This window comes from Neopelma chrysocephalum, unplaced genomic scaffold, assembly GCF_003984885.1.
Source record: "Neopelma chrysocephalum unplaced genomic scaffold, ASM398488v2 Primary Assembly neopelma1_97, whole genome shotgun sequence".
Taxonomy (NCBI): domain Eukaryota; kingdom Metazoa; phylum Chordata; class Aves; order Passeriformes; family Pipridae; genus Neopelma; species Neopelma chrysocephalum.
Genome location: NW_020897760.1, coordinates 1,908,147 through 1,925,377, shown reverse-complemented (window position 1 = coordinate 1,925,377; position 17,231 = coordinate 1,908,147). Strand labels below are relative to the sequence as shown.

At 47.3% G+C, this 17,231-nt stretch overlaps 1 protein-coding gene across 4 annotated transcripts in view; it reads right to left on the bottom strand.

The window, feature by feature from the left end:
* PDE4B (phosphodiesterase 4B) overlaps window positions 1-17,231 on the bottom strand; it is a 201,714-nt gene that overhangs the window by 49,969 nt on the left and 134,514 nt on the right. For 3 of the 4 annotated variants that reach the window (XM_027694445.1, XM_027694446.1, XM_027694447.1), the window contains 4 exons: window positions 10,542-10,736; window positions 8,504-8,540; window positions 8,348-8,418; window positions 4,861-4,910 (listed from right to left, as the gene is read on the bottom strand). In XM_027694445.1, coding sequence (XP_027550246.1) covers window positions 4,861-4,910; window positions 8,348-8,418; window positions 8,504-8,540; window positions 10,542-10,736 — 353 coding nt within the window. Of the gene's footprint in view, window positions 1-1,748; window positions 1,759-4,860; window positions 4,911-8,347; window positions 8,419-8,503; window positions 8,541-10,541; window positions 10,737-17,231 lie in introns of all 4 variants that reach the window. The other variant, XM_027694452.1, reaches the window with a different exon arrangement.

Sequence of the window (17,231 nt, the reverse complement as noted above, 5' to 3'; positions counted from 1 at the left end):
CCGCTGGCTCAGCTCCGCTTGCTTTTCCTGCAGGTAACTTTGAAAGTTCACTTGGAAATGCACTTTTAATCTCCCAAGCAGCAAGAATCACTTCATCATTCAACAGCCCTCATTTCACTCAGTCACGTCATTAAGCTGATTATCTATCTGATTTCTTTCACAGTTTTGTTTAGTTTGTGAATAATCTGCATCATCCTAGCACTGCATCCTTTAAAAATAATATTTGTGGGTGATACTATTCATGGGAGGGCTACAGCACCACCGAATTTGTTGCGCATACAACCAGTTACTCTTTAGCTCAGCTGCTTGGTAACACGTGGTTCCTCTGCGCTCTTGTAAAAGCGCAAAGCACCACATCTACTTGACTTTTACAATTGCTCTCAAAATCAAAAGGTCAAATCTTCAGCCGGACTCACAGCAGAACAACAATTTCAAAGTGAATCCTCTATTTTGTGTGCCCAGAGCATTCTCTGCACGCCAAGCGGAGGGAGGATGGTGCAAGAGCACCAGCTCCATACTAATTACCTGGGATTTATAGATATTTGTAACCCAGAGCTGACTTTGATGCATGGGGCTTGCTAACTCCTACAAAAAGTTGGGGCTCTCATTAGCACAAGCACCAGCATTATCCAGTCTTTGTTTATGCTTTATACAAATGTTCGTGCACGAGTCTGTGTACATCTTACACCCACAGGAAAAATGAAAGAGTACAAGTTTTGAGGTCGTGTAAAGGCATGTGAGAAGTGCAGACAAACGTGCAGATGTACAGGAAAGCAGAGGCTAAGGCACAAGCAAGAAAAACACCAATCTTTTACTCCCATCCCCAGAGAGGAATTTTAACAAAGCTTTAATCCTGTGAGCCCTGGAAAGCTCATGTGTGACATATCCCAAAAATGCTACACCCCCCAAGCCTCGGACTGCACAGGGGGTGCAGGGTTTATTATATTGTTTGGTATATAATTAATTGTGAGGACAGACTATAATTACTCTGTGCTGAGAGCGTCCAAGGGGCACTACCTGCTGCTGAGAAGAGTCTCTGCCAACCCCTCATTTATGTGCCACCTCTCCCCCGTGTGCCTGGTCATCCAAGAGGCTTCTCAGTCCCAGTTGTATCATGACTAGGACATTGCTTTCTCCACAACCTCTGTGACAGGGAGGAGGGGGCTCAGGTACCCCAGTGGCCAAGGTGAGGTGATAGCATGAGGAGCCTGTACTAGTCCAGGTGAAAACCAGCTACACCACCACTGTCAAGCCAAGGAAATAGCACCGATCCTGTGCTGAGCTGAGAGAAAGAATGGGTTAAAATATGAAAAAGTCCTGGGAATAAAAAAAGGGAAAAAAACAGATGGGGAAAAGTTTGTACCAAAAAGGCTGGAAGAATGGGAGTCTTAGACTGAAGGTGACAGCCAGTGAAAGATGATTTAATTCAGAGGGAAGACGGGTCAGTGATGTAAATAAATGTGGAAGAAAGAACAAAACTAAGTAGGAATGGCCAGACTTGTGCTGGTTAAAGATGTTATTAGTTGAATCCGTTGGATGGGAACTGCAGGCCTTTCAGTGATGCCAGGGGAGGGGAGAACTGAACCAAGAAGAGAAGGTGCTGATGGATTTGCTGAGCCCAAGGTAGCACAGAATCACAGAATATGCTGAGTTGGAAGGGACTCAGAAGGATCATCCAGTCCAACCCTCAGCCCTGCACAGGACCATCCCCAAGAGTCACACCAGGTCCTCCAGAGGATCATCCAAACACTGCTTGAGCTCTGGCAGCCTTGGTGCTGTGACCACTGCCCGGGGGAGCCTGTTCAGTGCCCAACCACCCTCTGGGGGAAGAACCTTTTTCTAAGCTGCCCTAACACATCTTCAGGCCATTCCCTGGGGTCCTGTCCCTGGTCCCCACACAGCAGAGATCAGTGCCTGCCCCTCCTCTTCCCCTCCCAAGGAAGTTGTAACTGCAGTGAAGTCTCCCCTCAAGGTCAATGAACATAACTGTGGCAGAGGTGGCATTTAAAAGAAACAAAGGGGGAATAGGAGAAAGAAATTGTCACAGCCACTTCTGTGACGATGTGTTTGCACCATTGCTTCTGTAGTGCCTGAGGAGAGGTGCTGGGCAGCACCCGTTCAGGACCCTGGCCCTGCACAGCTACAATCCGTGATCTTATACCCCACAGTATTCCCATTATCCTCTTGTGTGGAGTTCACCAGCTAATTAAGGATTTAGCTACAGTTCCATATTTCCGTGTTATGGATTCTCGGTTAATTCATAAAAGCCATTTTGCTCGTTCCTGTGATCTGCACTTATAACAAAATAACAGGAAAAATCTGCCAGATTTACTTCAGCTGATACCAAGGACAAAACACAGGATGTTCAATATATATTCCTCTTCCTTTTCTGGCTGTGGTTACAAGGTTAAGAAAGCGCTGAAATTCACAGTGACACCAGTAGTGGTTTTCAAAGCACTTTGTCCCATGAAAAACCTGGCCAGAAGTTTTCACACTTTCAAGAAAATGAAAGCATAAAAGAAAAAGAATTTCCTCATTTCTCCACAGCTCACTTATTTCACCATGGGCCTGGGTCCTCAGTGATGCAACACCAGCAACATATTTGGCTGCTCTCAGTTTGAAACAACGGACAAATCCTGAAATATTCCAGCGCGAGTAAACAGCTGGCATGTATTCCTTGCAGTGCAAATGCTGGATGCAATTTGTCTCCCTCCAGGGTAATTTTATTAATGCAGGCTCGTTTGCTTTAAACCCCAAGTTCTGCTCTTCTCAGAACAGGATATAAATCACTCCACTAATGACAAATAAAAGGAGACATACACGAGGTGCTCATAGTGATGTCAATGCATTGTGGTAAATCCATGAATCAATGTGGGACATGGGAGAGCTAAAATAAAATTCCAAGCTTTGCCGACTAACCGACCCAGAGAATATAAACCCATTTCTTTCCAAAACACATTCTTTTATCTAGAGAGATGTAACGCAGCCTAGTCCCAATCAAAACACGACTGCTTCCTTCTGCAAAACTTTCAGGAAAAACTCTGCATCCTTTCAGCCACAGGAGCCATTGCCACTGAACTGGAAGTGTTCAGATAGGAAAATCTCTTCTTCTGTTCATAATTTCCAAATCAGAAGCCATCAAGGGAAAAAAAAGCTGAAAACACTGAAAAAAAAAATCTCTAACAATCTCTGTTCTTGCTGCATTTAAATGGAAACTTCCTTCGAAAGTAAAGTGTTATGATTGCTAATAATGTCAATATTGACTGCTTTCATGTAGGAAATAACACAATTTCCCATCAATCTCAAAAATGTTTCTTCTTCCTACCTACAAAGTGCCACAATTTAATTAGTTTGTACTGATACAACTGACCTTTTTTTTTTCTTTCATGGGAAGACTTCATCTAAAAGCAGTTAAGATTGATGGTTAAGAACCCATTTACTTGAGGGCCCAGGAATCTAGCTTTTGCAGGGTAACAGAAAACTTGCTCTAAAATTATGGGTATCAAACCTTTCAGTGCCAAAGGAACTTTTGTGTGTTCTCAGTATTAGAAGCTTGGGTTAGCGAACAAGTAACAAGTATCATGCTCATGTTGGAAATACTGTAGAAAAATGTCCCAAAAGTGTTAAAAAATTTGAAAGCAATTTTTTCCACAGAAAGTGCTAAGAAAATTAACCTCAAAATTCCTGGAAGGGCATTCTCTCCCTTTTATTATATTCTGTAACTTATATAAACAGAGCTGTGGAAAGCTTATGAAATTTTCCATATTTTTTTTCACATGTGCACAAAATCAAAGTCTTGCTAAAACCAATTTTAAATAAGGTGACAAATTGCATTCCTGCTAGTTCTGACTCCACACTGTTCACAGACAGGGAGTAAAAGAGAAGTTAAAGATCACGTTGTCCAGTTCTGTTTCTGCATCAGAGGTTTCCACATCCCATTAGCAAGTTTGGTGGAACCTAATCTGGAAGTCTCCAGGACTCTACATGTCCCCTGAGAATAAATAATACACAGTATGAGAGGAAATGATAGTTATCCAGGCTTCACACGCTGTAAAAATTAAGGTTTATTAGTCCCTCCAAGCACATAATTATTGGAAAGGCTGAGATTAAACCTTACAGATGGGCACTGGTCCAAATCTTATCTCCTTCTTTGTGGGAGCAACCTTTGAATTAGCGCAAGAAGGGCCAGCTCTGATCCTGAGTGGGGTCTCTCAGACCCTCAGCACTGCATGGCTAAACCAGGTGTTAAAATAAAGAAGCCTGTCCTAAGTCATCAGCAGCTACTTCTGCTCCTCATTCTCAGTACTTCACCCTGCCTGAGCAGCCCTCACACCGCTGCCCACCCCACCCTGCCTTGGTGCTGAGCCCCTTCGGGGTTCCCATGGTCATCCAGGAGAAAGCAGAGGAAGTTTCCCCTCAGAAAGGTTTTTGGGGATTGCCATTTTTACACAGATCACATGGAAACAAACTGAAATAAACAGGATTAAAAAAAAAAAAACAAACCAAAAACCAGCTGTGTCTGAGCCTGTTCAAGGCTTGTAGGCTGGGGCTTGTCCAGGCTCGTGCACACAGGGACTCAGAACAGCAGTCACTGTGGCCATGACTATCAAACCAAAATCATGCTCATCTCCTAAGCTAATATACAAGGATAAACCCCAAACCAAACTATTAAACTAACAATATTTTGAACCTGATGGGTCTCTCATATTGGTTTTGCAGGATTAACCCAGAAGAAGCTCTGTGAGCCCAGAATTGCACCAGGGGAGGGGGCAGAGAAGCAGCTGGGAGTAAAACTGTGCAATAAGTGTAGTCTGCATTTGGCAGGTGATTTGCAGGTGATTCCCAAAGTCCCACACGTACCTTGCAGGTTAACCCTGGACACAGGTGGTTGACTGGTGGCTGGAGATCTCCTGCGAGGGATAAAGAATACTCTGTCAATAGGTATTATTTTATCATTCCAAACCCTGCTGGCAGTTCTGTCTACTCTCCCTGCTAAAAATCCTTTTTTCACTCTCAAAAAGAAGCCCAAAACACTTTACAATGACTTGTTGAGCACTATGGGCAGACCTGTTAGGAAAACCCAAAGATGTACATCCCCTGGCTAGGCACACACACATGCTGGAAATGTGCCATCATCCCATGCTGCCTTTGCCACTTTCTGCTCAAAATGCACCTGGAAGTCAGCAAGGGCCTGTCTCTGTGGCTGAAAGGGTCAGTGGCTTCCCCAGGGTCAAGGCCTTCTCCCAGAAAGCTTTTCCCTACAGAGACTGGAACGGACCCTGAAGTAATATCAAACTGTTGCAAGGCAATGCCATAGGTAAGGTCAGAAGTGTGTCTTTAAAGCCCACAGGTAATGTTTGAATTGCTCCTGAAGTAAAAAGATGCTGCAGTCACCAGCGTTAAGCTCTGAAACAGCTGAAGGACATTTTTTTCACTGGGAGCAAAAATGTCATCAGCAAAGCCTGGATTTCAGAAGGACCAAAATCTATGTGAAAAACTGGTTCTCAAGCCAAGAAGGTCTGAGTGGAAAAAGGTGCAGTATCTCTCCAAATGTCAACATAGTTCCCTGTGAGATTTGCCAAATAAAGCTGTTACTTTTTCAAGTTGAAACCATCATCAGAGACTTCTTTTTTAAAGGAGTTAAAAAGAGTTGACACCAAAATCAAGATACTTCAGTTTAGATTGAAGGCAGTACTTCAGGCTGACCAAAAATGAAACTTTGGGCTTCTGCTTCCCTAAGAAGTTTCAAATACATTTTAACTGCAGCCAGATTTCCCCACACTCTCTTTGCCAGCCTCCTAACCCCAATTTTTTGAGTCAGCCACTGAACTGAACATCCATTATTCGCCAGCTCTCCTTTGAAGCTAAAATCAAAGGAGGCAAGCGGCTCAATTCTGCTGCAATTGTAGCTCCAGGGGGTTCTTCAGAAGTGCTCCAGGAAGGTCTTGCTGCCCAGGTGAGATCTCTGGTTCCACCCTCCATCCCGGCCTCTGGACCCACCAGCAGCATGGGGCTGGCCGGCCTCCACAGCCTGCTCCCACCAGCAGGCTCCCTGGGATTTCAAAGGCTTGGCTGTTCTGGAGGGATGTGCAGGACCCAGATTCTTCGAAGGGTTCAGCACAGGGCACACAATTCTCTGAAAATCTGCCCTGACCTGCCTCTGCTGAGCCTTTGAAAAGGCAAATCTTGAAATCTCTCAAAAACAGAAACTCCCCAATAGGGACATGATGCCGCGGCTGCAGCGCTTCCAGTATCGGGGGAGATGTGCTCCAGGTATCTCCAAACCCTGAGCTGCACAGACATGCCTTTGGGGGGGGCGGGGAGGCATGAACTGCTAGTCAGGAGGGTATTCCCCGCTCCCAAGCCTGGAAAGGGAACAACTGCTCCCGGCATCCTCAAATTTATGGCCATGCCCATCCTGTTTTTGTGGCAACCAGGGCGCAGGCAACAGAGACCCAGAGATGTGGCTTTTGACAGCAACATCTCTTCTTGGCCATCACTGCTCAAGTGTTCACAGCTCCTCCTTCCCGCTCCTTCCCTCTTGCCAGTGGGTATGAAGAAGAGCAGGCGCCGGATGCTTTCTGACCATGTCCTGGGCCACAACTGCCAAACTCCAGCACTCCAAACCCATTAATCATACTCTCCTCTTTTCCAATCAGGAAACTGCCTTAAGAATCCTGACGTTCAAGTCCAAAAAATACGACTGCTGGTTGTTTTTTTTTCCTCCAGCCCTTAACATTCATATTTTCCAGCAAATATGTGGGACAGCATCCTCTTTTTTCTTTCTCAGGCCAGAATGGGTGGAGGAGGAGGAAAAAAGAGGGGAGAGGAGGGGTTAAAGAAAAGCTGAGATTCTCATGATCCCCAGTGCAGAAGTAAAATATCACATATCATGAGACATATGATAAAATCATGAGCTGGCAGCAGGGCTGTGACCCAGCAGAGCTGTTTGGAAACTGTGCAGGAAGCTCCTCAGCGCCTGGAAGCACATTCCGCCACAGATTTGGATGTTTGGCATATAATGGTTTAAACATTTAGCGACTTTTACTTTGGCTGGGCAAACGACTTTATACCTCAATCAAATCTGGGAATGTTTTCAAAAGGACACTGTAAGATGCCTGTGTGTCCTACAGGTTACGCCCTCACTTCCTTCCGGCCCTGTCCAATTTCAGATTCCTCATTAGGAACTGCTGAAATGCTCGAACTGTTCAAAAAAGCAAAGCTTAAAAAAAAAAAAAGGAATCTATTTCAGCCATCTGTTTTTCTATTAACCTCCATCTTGGAATGTGGTGGTTCCTTCCCATCAAAATTTGCAAACAGAAATCAACAGGAGGAAAGCCTGGATAAAATGCTGGGCTTTATGTAAAATACAATACTGAGTTGGAAGGGAGAATGCAGAGCTCGTGGAGGGCATCCAGGTGATGCCATTCACACCTGCAGCAGTGAAGCAAGACCGTGGTGTCCCCGTGGAATGGATTTTTGCACCTCATCCTTTGCTTCTGGAGCCAGCAGGATGCTTGGAGTGAGCAGCACCTGCCAGTCTCAGGGTGGGATAAATGGGATGGGTGGGTGCGCAGGCAACATCGCCAGGAATGAATTATGTTGGTTTCACGCAAAACAGCTCTCTTGGGGCAAAACAGGCCAGATGATGATGATGACTGGCTCAGTATAAATAGGCAAGGGGAAACAGTGGTTCCGGACAAAGGCATAAAAAAGGGTTTGTTTGGTTTCTCCTGTTCAGCAGGTACAAAACCCAACATTTTTCTCTGAGAGCACCATCTTCCCCACTCAGAGCAAAGGAAGCAATGTGGGATCCCTGGCTGTAGGTGGCACAGGCCAGTTCCCTGGGCAGCCCCCGTGGAGCCGAGCTGCAGGACGCTGCTGCCTGCCCTGCCAGAAAATTCTTGCTGTCCCCAGAGCCTTATGCATGGGGTCTTCATCCTTGGTATCTGCCATGAACAACTCCCTTGTGAATCAGTGGTGGAAAATAAACCTCCCATGGCACACCTTGATGCCGTTTCCCCCTGTCCTGTCCCTTCTTCCCTGGGAGCAGACCCCAACCCCCACCTGGCTTCACTTCGCTCCCTGCTCGGGGAGGAGGTGAGGACCGTGAGGGGCTGAGGGACGGACGCCATGAGGGGCTGAGGGGATGGACGCCACGAGGGGAGAGGACATGGCGCCCCCTGGCGTCCCGCGCAAACCGCGGCGGGCGAGCCGGGCGGGGGCGATGGAGGAGCCCTCAGGCACAGCGTTCCCCCGCCCCCGCCGCCCCTGCCCGGCCCCCCCGGCTCCTCCTCCGGGCGAACTTAAGGGAACTTAAAAAGGGAACTTAAAAAGCCAGGCTTACTTGTTGGAGGTGCCGTGTAAATTGGTGAGGAGCGTGAAGTTGTTCCTCACGCTTCTTAGGCTGGCCAACACCTGAGGGAGACAAAACCACAGGCGTCACTTTCTCCACTGTAGTGCTTTAAAAACAATTTTAGAGGCCGATACGCCACCAACTCACCTGGGCGAAAGGTGTGACAATCAGGTCGTCGCCGTGCCTAATAAAAAAATAGAGAAATTGTATAAATTGATGTATAAATTTACCCTCAAAAAGACCAAAATTCACCTCTGGGAATGAGTGTTTTCCTGAGGGGGTTTTCCTCATGCCACAAAAACACATGAACCCACGCAGCATCTATTTAACACCACATAAAACGTTGCTCCTAATGGAAAGGTCACAGTGTATATCCAAAACAACCCGGCTGGAGCGAGTGTTCGGATTGGGAACACCAGGCAATAAAAGCCAGGAAATTCAAAAGTTAAGGCTCTCGCTTGCACCGTGGTGGAAAAAAAAAAACATAATGGTGCGGGGAAAGGTCACCTTTGAATTTCCTGGCTTTTGTTGATCTCTGTCGCAGTCTTTAATGTTATTCAGATGCCGGGTTTTGTCCGGCTGTTTTCATCATGGAAGATTTGAGCAGAAGTTCTGAGCAAAATATATCATCACCATCGATAAGAGGGAATTTTTTTTGGTGATATTATATATAGTACTTGTGTGTGTATGGAAAATCCAGTATGATTTACCTATCTGAGCGATAGCGAGGAATAGAATAACCAAATCATGGAATGGTTTGGGTTGGAAGGGACCTTAAAGCCCATCCAGTCCCACCCCCTGCCATGGGCAGGGTCGCCTTCCACTATCCCAGGTTGCTCCAAGCTGGCCTTGGACACTTCAAGGGATGGGGCAGCCACAGCTTCTCTGGGTAACCTGTGCCAGGGCCTCACCACCCTCACAGCCAAGAATTCCTTCCCACTATCCCATCTAAGCCTGCCCTCTGGCAGTGGGAAGCCATTCCCCATTGTCCTGTCACTCCTTGTCAGGCAATGCTGGGTGGGACCTGGTGATCTTAGAGGTCTCTTCCAACCTAAACAAGGGGCTCTCTTGGAGCCCCATTAGGCATTGGAAGGGGCTCTGAGGTCTTCCTGAAGCAGTGTTGTAACCAATTATGTGATTAATCCCATAAGTAACAACAGGATCCCCCGAACAAGGGCAGAACAGGCTGCAGGCTGCCATGGGCACCTCTGGAGATGTGTCCACCACTGCTTGACTCCTCCAAAGGAGTATTGTCCCTGCCTGTGCTGCCACAGAGCTCATCCCCTGTCCCAACTCAGGTATCAGTGCTGCTAAGTCTACATTTTAATTAAAATTGTCTCAACACTGATGTCAAAATCAAGTTGGTGTGGGGGTGCTGGTTTCCCCAAGTGCTGCCGGAGCCTCGATGCCTGCAGGGAATGGACAACTCAACTAAAGGGAGCCAGGAGTTTGGGAGAAATGATGGGATTCCCCCACCCCAGCACACTGCTGGGAACACGGGGCAATTGTTTAAATCCACCGTTTACACCAAACATGGCATTTGCATAATCTGGAGTGGTTACTTTGGTAAACATTTACTACACCTTAACTCACAGCAGGGATATTCTCTTTCAGGAGAATTCTCATGGATCTTGCTAATATTTAGTTCTCCATTTTGTGACAGAACTGTAGGGCTTTTGCAACAGCTCAACTTTTTTTACGAGCACCTTTTTTATAGCTTAATGGTCACTTTAAAACTTTAAACTGGCCCTTTCAAAATAAAGGGCTGCAAATCCAGGGCACTCATTTAAGCTCCAGGCTCTGTGTGTATTGATCCTCTTGAGCTCAGCCATCTGTCTTGGCTCATTTTCCGCTCAGTTCTAGCAAGCAGCTGCTAACACTAAACAGGATGGGGAAGAGCTATACTGTAAATATAAGTACAGTACAACTTCTCTGTTGTTTCAGGATATGGATTTGAAAGCTCTTCTGCTAAATTATGGAGAAAATGGGAATGTTTTAAGGATGGGATGGGGGGAGGGTGTTGGATCTGCCTTGGCAGACTGTAAAACCACCCGTCTTGGGCGCTCTGGCTGTGAAATGTGAGTGTACCACCCATAAGTCCTCTTAACAGAGCTCTGAGGATTATAGCAGCCACATTAACTTCTTAGTGACTGTAAAATATGAGGTGAGCCGAATTTCTGCTTACTGTTCACTTGGGAGTGAAGAGTTCCTGGACATGGTCTTTGGTGATAAGTCGTAGTCGCTGTCGGATCTGTACAGGAATGACTCCCGGCGCTGGCTGTGGCCTGGGAAGGTCGTGTGCAATACAAGTCCTGACGAGGAGCTGGCCTGCGGGTCCAGCGGGCTGCGACCTGGGGACGGGCCATTTTCCACATCGAAGCTGTGAACAAAGCACATACTGTGTGTCACACGTCTGCCAAAACAGGTGTTTCAGTGCCTGTGTCGCGTTTGCATTGCTCACACCATGTCATTTGCTCAGTACAGGAGATGCAGGGCTGCATTTACTGCAGCCTCTCACTGGCATGTTTCTATTGTATCAAGCAGGACTCTGCGTGACAATAAAACATTTACACCAGAGGGCTCTTTCCTGGCTGCATCTGCTCAGTCTCCCTTCAGCCTGAATTTCTTTCGGCTCAGCACAGCTTCTGTGGCTCTCAGCATGAACATGCAGCAGCTGAAGAGGGCAGGGTTAGGTTAGAAATTAGGGAGAAATTCCTCCCTGTGAGGGTGGTGAGGCCCTGGCACAGGTTGCCCAGAGAAGCTGTTGCTGTCCCATCCCTGGAAGTGTCCAAGACCAGGTTGGACGGGGCTTGGAGCAACCTGGGATAGTGGAAGGTGTCCCTGCCCATGGCAGGGGGGTGTAACGAGATGAGCTTCCAACCAAACCATTCCAGAATTCCATTATTCTAAACAACATCACCAATCTCTGGAGCTCTCCGCACTCCACCCTCATGGATGTTTGCACAAGTCAGAGGGTTCCATCTGCCAAATCTCACTCCAAGCCTTACAAGCATAACAGGCATTAAAGACACTACAACATGACACCCCCCCCTCCAGCCCAGCCCTGTCCCCATCCACTCTGGAACCAAACTTTTGAAATCTTGCAAAGTTGGCAAGAACTTGGCAGTTGTGTGAGATGGATGTCCAAGTCTCTTCCCAGCCATAGTTCACGTTATAGCCATGCAAGGTATTAGTTCAGTGAATTTTAAACAGCTGGGCTTAAAAATAAATTAAAAAGAAAACCCCCAAACCTCCTGTCACCATTTCCATTATACACCCACTTTCTTAAGGTTTCATAACTTGGCTGCTGTAATCTGTGGCTGAAATCACCCTGGACACTTTAACAAGTGACACCCCTCGTAAACCCTGAAAATAAGCAGGTTGGCCTCCTTTGCTTGGGCATTTGGACCTGATATAAATACCAGATGTGTGACCATGCCCCAGTGAAGCCAAATGAAATAAGGCTGCATTCAGGATGAATTTTCTTGCCTTTGGAACTTTGAGGCTTCACCTCATTTACAGTGAGAGCTCAGTTCTCTCTTCTCAATGCCACATACCACTCCCCATTCCTAATGTTCTCCCAATTTATTGCTCCTGCTAGGCCCTGGCTATGACACCAAGCTGTGGTCCCTGCCATGAATTTCTCCATCCCTCCCCACTGCTGCCTCCTCCAGTGCTTTAATCCAGAAGATCTCCTCAGCACAGTGGCAGGGAAGGCCCTGGCTCTCCCTCTGCTCTGCAGCTCTGCTTTAACTGCTGCAGGAGGAGCAGATAAAGTATTAGCTTAAAAAAATATTAGTATTAAAAATAACAACTGACGACAGCAATGACAGACCAGCTCTGCTGGAGGTTACTCTGCTCCTTGTGGTTGCAGACACATGGTGACTACTTTGGTCTCACGCTATTTGGTCCCACATGTGGTTCTTCCAGAATTAAGAAATGCATGAGAACATGCATTTAAGTAATGCAATTAAAAAATGCATGAGCACTCCTGCAAGGATTTTTAGATCCTTTGGAAATGCAGAGGTAGGACACCAGTGTAACACAGTACACACTGAAGAGATTCCTACATCCACCATCCCTCACTGGAGTGTTTACTTACCCAGCTGCTGAAGTGCATCTTGAAACTGGTAATGGCTCAATTAATGTTCTTTGCTTTTACTCTTTGTTACCTGCCCTTTTACCAAAGGCAGGTTGAGTTCACTTTATTTGTACCCACAGAGTACTCAACAGAAGAAACTCAGCCCCGTAACTATGGCATTTACAAACAACAGCCAGATGATAATTATTCCATACCTATTCAGAAAATTAACTCTGATTACTCAAAACATTGTTGCAAACCCATCAGTTGGGAACATTCGGTTTACTGACACAAATGGAAATTCAGCTCTGAACTAAATGTGAGAATTTAGCCAAGCAGAGCTTCTACTGGCTGTTTGATACCTGCTGCTCACTGCTGGGCATCAGCAACTGGTTTGGGAGAAAAAGTCCACACTTTAGAGGTTTAAAAAGTGTGTAAGAGGGGAAGACAGGAGGCAGGAAGCAAGGCTGATGAGGGATCTTTGCAAAGACAACTACTCTGCAGCAAAGTAAGTTTAGAAAGAGGGGAGCACGGCCTCTGTGCCTTGAGGTAGGTGGAAGATACTCAAAACCTCTTCTCTTTCCCTCCTTTAACATAAAAACAAGCTCTTTGCTAGTCTAGGCCTATCCTGAGTCACACTTGCAGAAAGTCCCACCTAAGTCATGGGGATTTTCAATACCTTTGGAGGGCATGAACACTTAGTAGCTGGAAGCATAGGAAGGACCCTGTTGCTCTGTGACCTGGGTCAAAGGCACAGCTCCATCTCCTTTTTCCTTCTGCATTTTTAAATAAACCAGGATGTTAAGGAGTTGAAGAGGAAAGGAGGTGACAGCAGGTGGCAGGAGTTAGCTGCAGCTGGCTCCAACAGGCAGCGAGGGGACACTGGCCTTGGACCTGGGGAAAGCTGTGACTGAGACACAGTGATGAACAGTGAACACGGTAATGAATGGTAATGAACAGACACACAATGGCGAGCCAGGAGAAATCACTGCAAAACACAGCGAGGTTTTTCCTGAGTCACTCTGCAAAACAAAGGGAATTAATAAAAGCAACCTCCAACTGTCCAAATTCTGCAGTTTTACTGTAACAGTTACAATATCATAGAATCATGGAATATCCTGAGCTTGAAGGAACCCAGAGGGATCATCCAGTCCAACTCCTGGCCCTGCACAGGACACCCCAGCAATGCCACCCTGTCCCTGAGAGTGGTGTCCAAACGCTCCTTGAGCTCTGTCAGCCTTGGTGCCGTACCCACTGCCCTGGGAGCCTGTTCAGTGCCCAACCACCCTCTGGGGGAAGAACCTTTTCCTAAGATCCAGCCTAACCCTCTCTTGACACAACTTCAAGCCATTCCTTCTGGGCCTGTCACTGGTCACCAGAGAGAATAAATCAGTGCTGCCCCTTTATTTCCCCTTGAGAGGAAGCTGCAGCTCCTCATGAGGTCTCCCCTCACTCTCCTCCAGGATGAACAAGCCCAGTGCCCTCAGCTGTTCCTCTCATGGTTTCCCCTCCAGACCCTTCACCAGCATCAGGAACATACTGTCTCTGGATTACCATTGCCCACGAGTAGTTGTGGAATGTGGCAAAATTTGGCAAAAAGACTGCAAAATAGGATTGTGCTGTGATTTGGATGTAATTCAGAGTCATCTGAATAATCACTGCAAGTCAAATGGTTTCCACGAGAGCTGTGCAGCCCCACAGTTTGCTCTGTAGTATGAAACACAAACACATTTCAGCCGATCAGACAAGGCAGGCTTGTGGTTTTCTTGTTTATGTTAGGAATTGACACTTCTCCTGCAGATGACAGCGCTGACTCTCCAAGAGGGTTCACCATCTGCTTTGCCTTCCCAGACTCATTCCTGAGGACATTACTCCCAATCTTCTAACTACGGTACCACCCTTACGATGGTCTCAAATCTGCTTCCAAAATACAGAGGTTTGGGCAGACTCTGATAATTATAAAGATCCTCTCACAATCATTGGAGCCTTGTTTGTCACCAAGACATCCACCAGGATTCTTATCACCATTAGCAATGAAAAATGCTGTTCCTTACACCTCAGACTTATGCAGGCATGACTGCTTGGCCCTGCTATGTAATGCTGTGCCCCTGTTCCCCATTATGAGAACAGTTGCTGCTTTTTCTAAATAATCTTCCATGTGGAAAGGCCTGTGCTTGAAACCATCGGCACTTAATAAAGCAGGGTCGGACACACCATTGGCATGCCAGAGCCTGGCACAGGTACAGGGCTCCCCAGGTATCAGTGACCTGCTTCCCCTCCTGAGCTTCTCCCACTGAGGGGAAAACCTTGTTGCTCTCAAGAGCCACTCAGAAGTGTTCAAATCCCTCTGCTAGGTTTGTCCATCATGTTGTTCCTAACTTTTTATCCAGGTGAGACCCCACCTGCAGTGCTGCCTCCAGCCCTGGGGAACAACACCAGAAAGATGTGGAGCTGCTGGAGCAAGTCCAGAGGAGGCCATGGAGATGCTCCAAGGGCTGGAGCCCCTCTACTCTGGAGACAGGCTGGGAGAGCTGGGGGTGTTCACCTGGAGAAGAGAAGGCTCCAGGGAGACCTTAGAGCCCCTTCCAGTGCCTAAAGGGGCTCCAAGAGAGCTGGAGAGGGACTTTGGACAAGGGCCTGGAGGGATAGGACAAGGGGGAATGGCTTCCCACTGTCAGAGGGCAGGGTTAGGTGGGGTATTGGGAAGGAATTGTTGACTGTGAGGGTGGGGAGGCCCTGGCACAGGTTGCCCAGAGAAGCTGTGGCTGCCCCATCCCTGGAAGTGTTCAAGGCCAGGTTGAACAGGGCTTGGAGCAACCTGGTCTAGTGGAAGGTGACCCTGCCCATGGCAGGGGCTGGAATGAGTTGATCTTTAAGGTCCCTTCCAACCCAAACCAGTCTGGGATTCTGTGATCTCCAGAGCATCTGAGCCGCCCAACATAGAGTCACCAGCCCCCTGCAGCCCCTCCCCAGCACTGTATCACAGCTGCCTGGCACAGAACACAGCAGAGCTTCTGAAGTGTTTGTAACATAAACTGTCATCTGCTGCTAAACATGTAATTAAGCCTCTGCATGTATCAAAAACCAAAAATATATGTTTACTTGACTTTGTAATCTCTGAATATAAAAGTTCAAGGCCAGGTTGGACAGGGCTTGGAGCAATCCAGTCTAGTGGAAGGTGTCCCTGCCCATGGCAGGGGGTGGAATGAGGTGGTTTTTAAGGTCTCTTCCAAATCAAACCATTCTGTGATTCTATGGTCCACTTTTTTCTAGCAGCTCCCCTGTTCGGTGCATATAAAGGAGGCAGAATAACCATGGTCACAATCATTACCTTGCCCTTGGCTTTGAATGCCGGTTTGCCTGATTTCAACACTCAGAGCCCAAAACAGACCTGAGAGCTGGTGGTGCTCCCTTTGCAACCCCAGATCCATCCTCAGCATAGCTCAAAGATAACAATGAGTATCCAGAGCCAGAGCCCTCCCAGCTCTCCAGCAGAACTCATCAGCAGCACCCTGGGGAGGCTCACGGTTTGCACAGCAGCAAATGTCAAGGACAGCATCCAGCACTGTGCTGTGCCAGCTGCACCTCGTGCCATGTCTGAACAGCCTCCGGGAGATGGTTGGAAAAGTACAGAGGGAAGTAAAAATGAGTTGGGATTTTCTTTTAGCATAAAGGTTTCAACAAATTTAATCCTTTTCATGTTTACTACAGATAAGCAGCTTGACGTTATCCTGTAACAGGCTAACATTGTGGGGTTGTTTAAGTCCCCCAGAGAAGAATTCCTGAATTCTATAAACCAGTTGTTAATTTTCCAAATGTACATCCTGGGCTAGTTTGTCCTCTTCCTATGGTTCACTGCCATTAATCTCTGGAAAATGCAAGGCATAGTCAAACACAGCAGACACTCCACTCTATTTTTGCTTCCAGAGCTTGAGAACACAGATGGGTGTACGAGTGATCACTCCCAGCACAGAGAGCAATGCCACTTCCTATGGGCTTTTTCCTTCTGAAAATATTCCAGCTAACAATTGCTGGAGTAGCTGCTTTCCTTCCTACCACTGGTGCCCCAGCCAAGGTATTAACAAGCTATTACTGGCACAGGTTACCCAGAGAAGCTGTGGCTGCCCCATCCCTGGCAGTGTCCAAGGCCAGGTTGGACAGGGCTTGGAGCAACCTGGTCAAGTGGAAGGTGTTCCTGCCCATGGTAGCGGGTGGAATGAGTTGAGCTTTAAGGCCCCTTCCAATCCAGCCCATTCCAGGATTCCATGATAACCCTCCCTGTGAAGCACTTACACAGCTCTTCTCCTCACCTTCCAGGTGTTCCTGCCCAGCACCCTCTACTTGCCCACAGCTCACCAGGACCAAATGTCTACTTGCCCACAGCTCACCAGGACCAAATGTGGTTCTGCTGTGCTGAAGGGCCCGGCTGGGTCTTGCCAAGGAGATAACCGCCACATTTTCCCTGCTGAGAAGGTGCTGGACAGACAGTCACATGCTTGTGGCCAGTGGTAGAGGTGGCACAGGGACAGCACGGTGCTCTGGTCAGTCACTGGATTTTGGCATCACCTGCTCTGTGAAACACAGAGCTTTACATTCAAGTTACATGCAGATGTTTACCTTTAAGTTATGGGACAGTGTTTATTCCAGTCTGGCCCGGCTGTTCTGCTCTGTTCAGCATCAGTTCAGCTTTTACAGCTCCATCCAAGTCCCATAACATTCTACAGACTCTCTTTTCCAATGCACAGCACATGGATGTTGCCTCCCATGGAGGAGGCTGCCCTCAGCAGCCTGGCT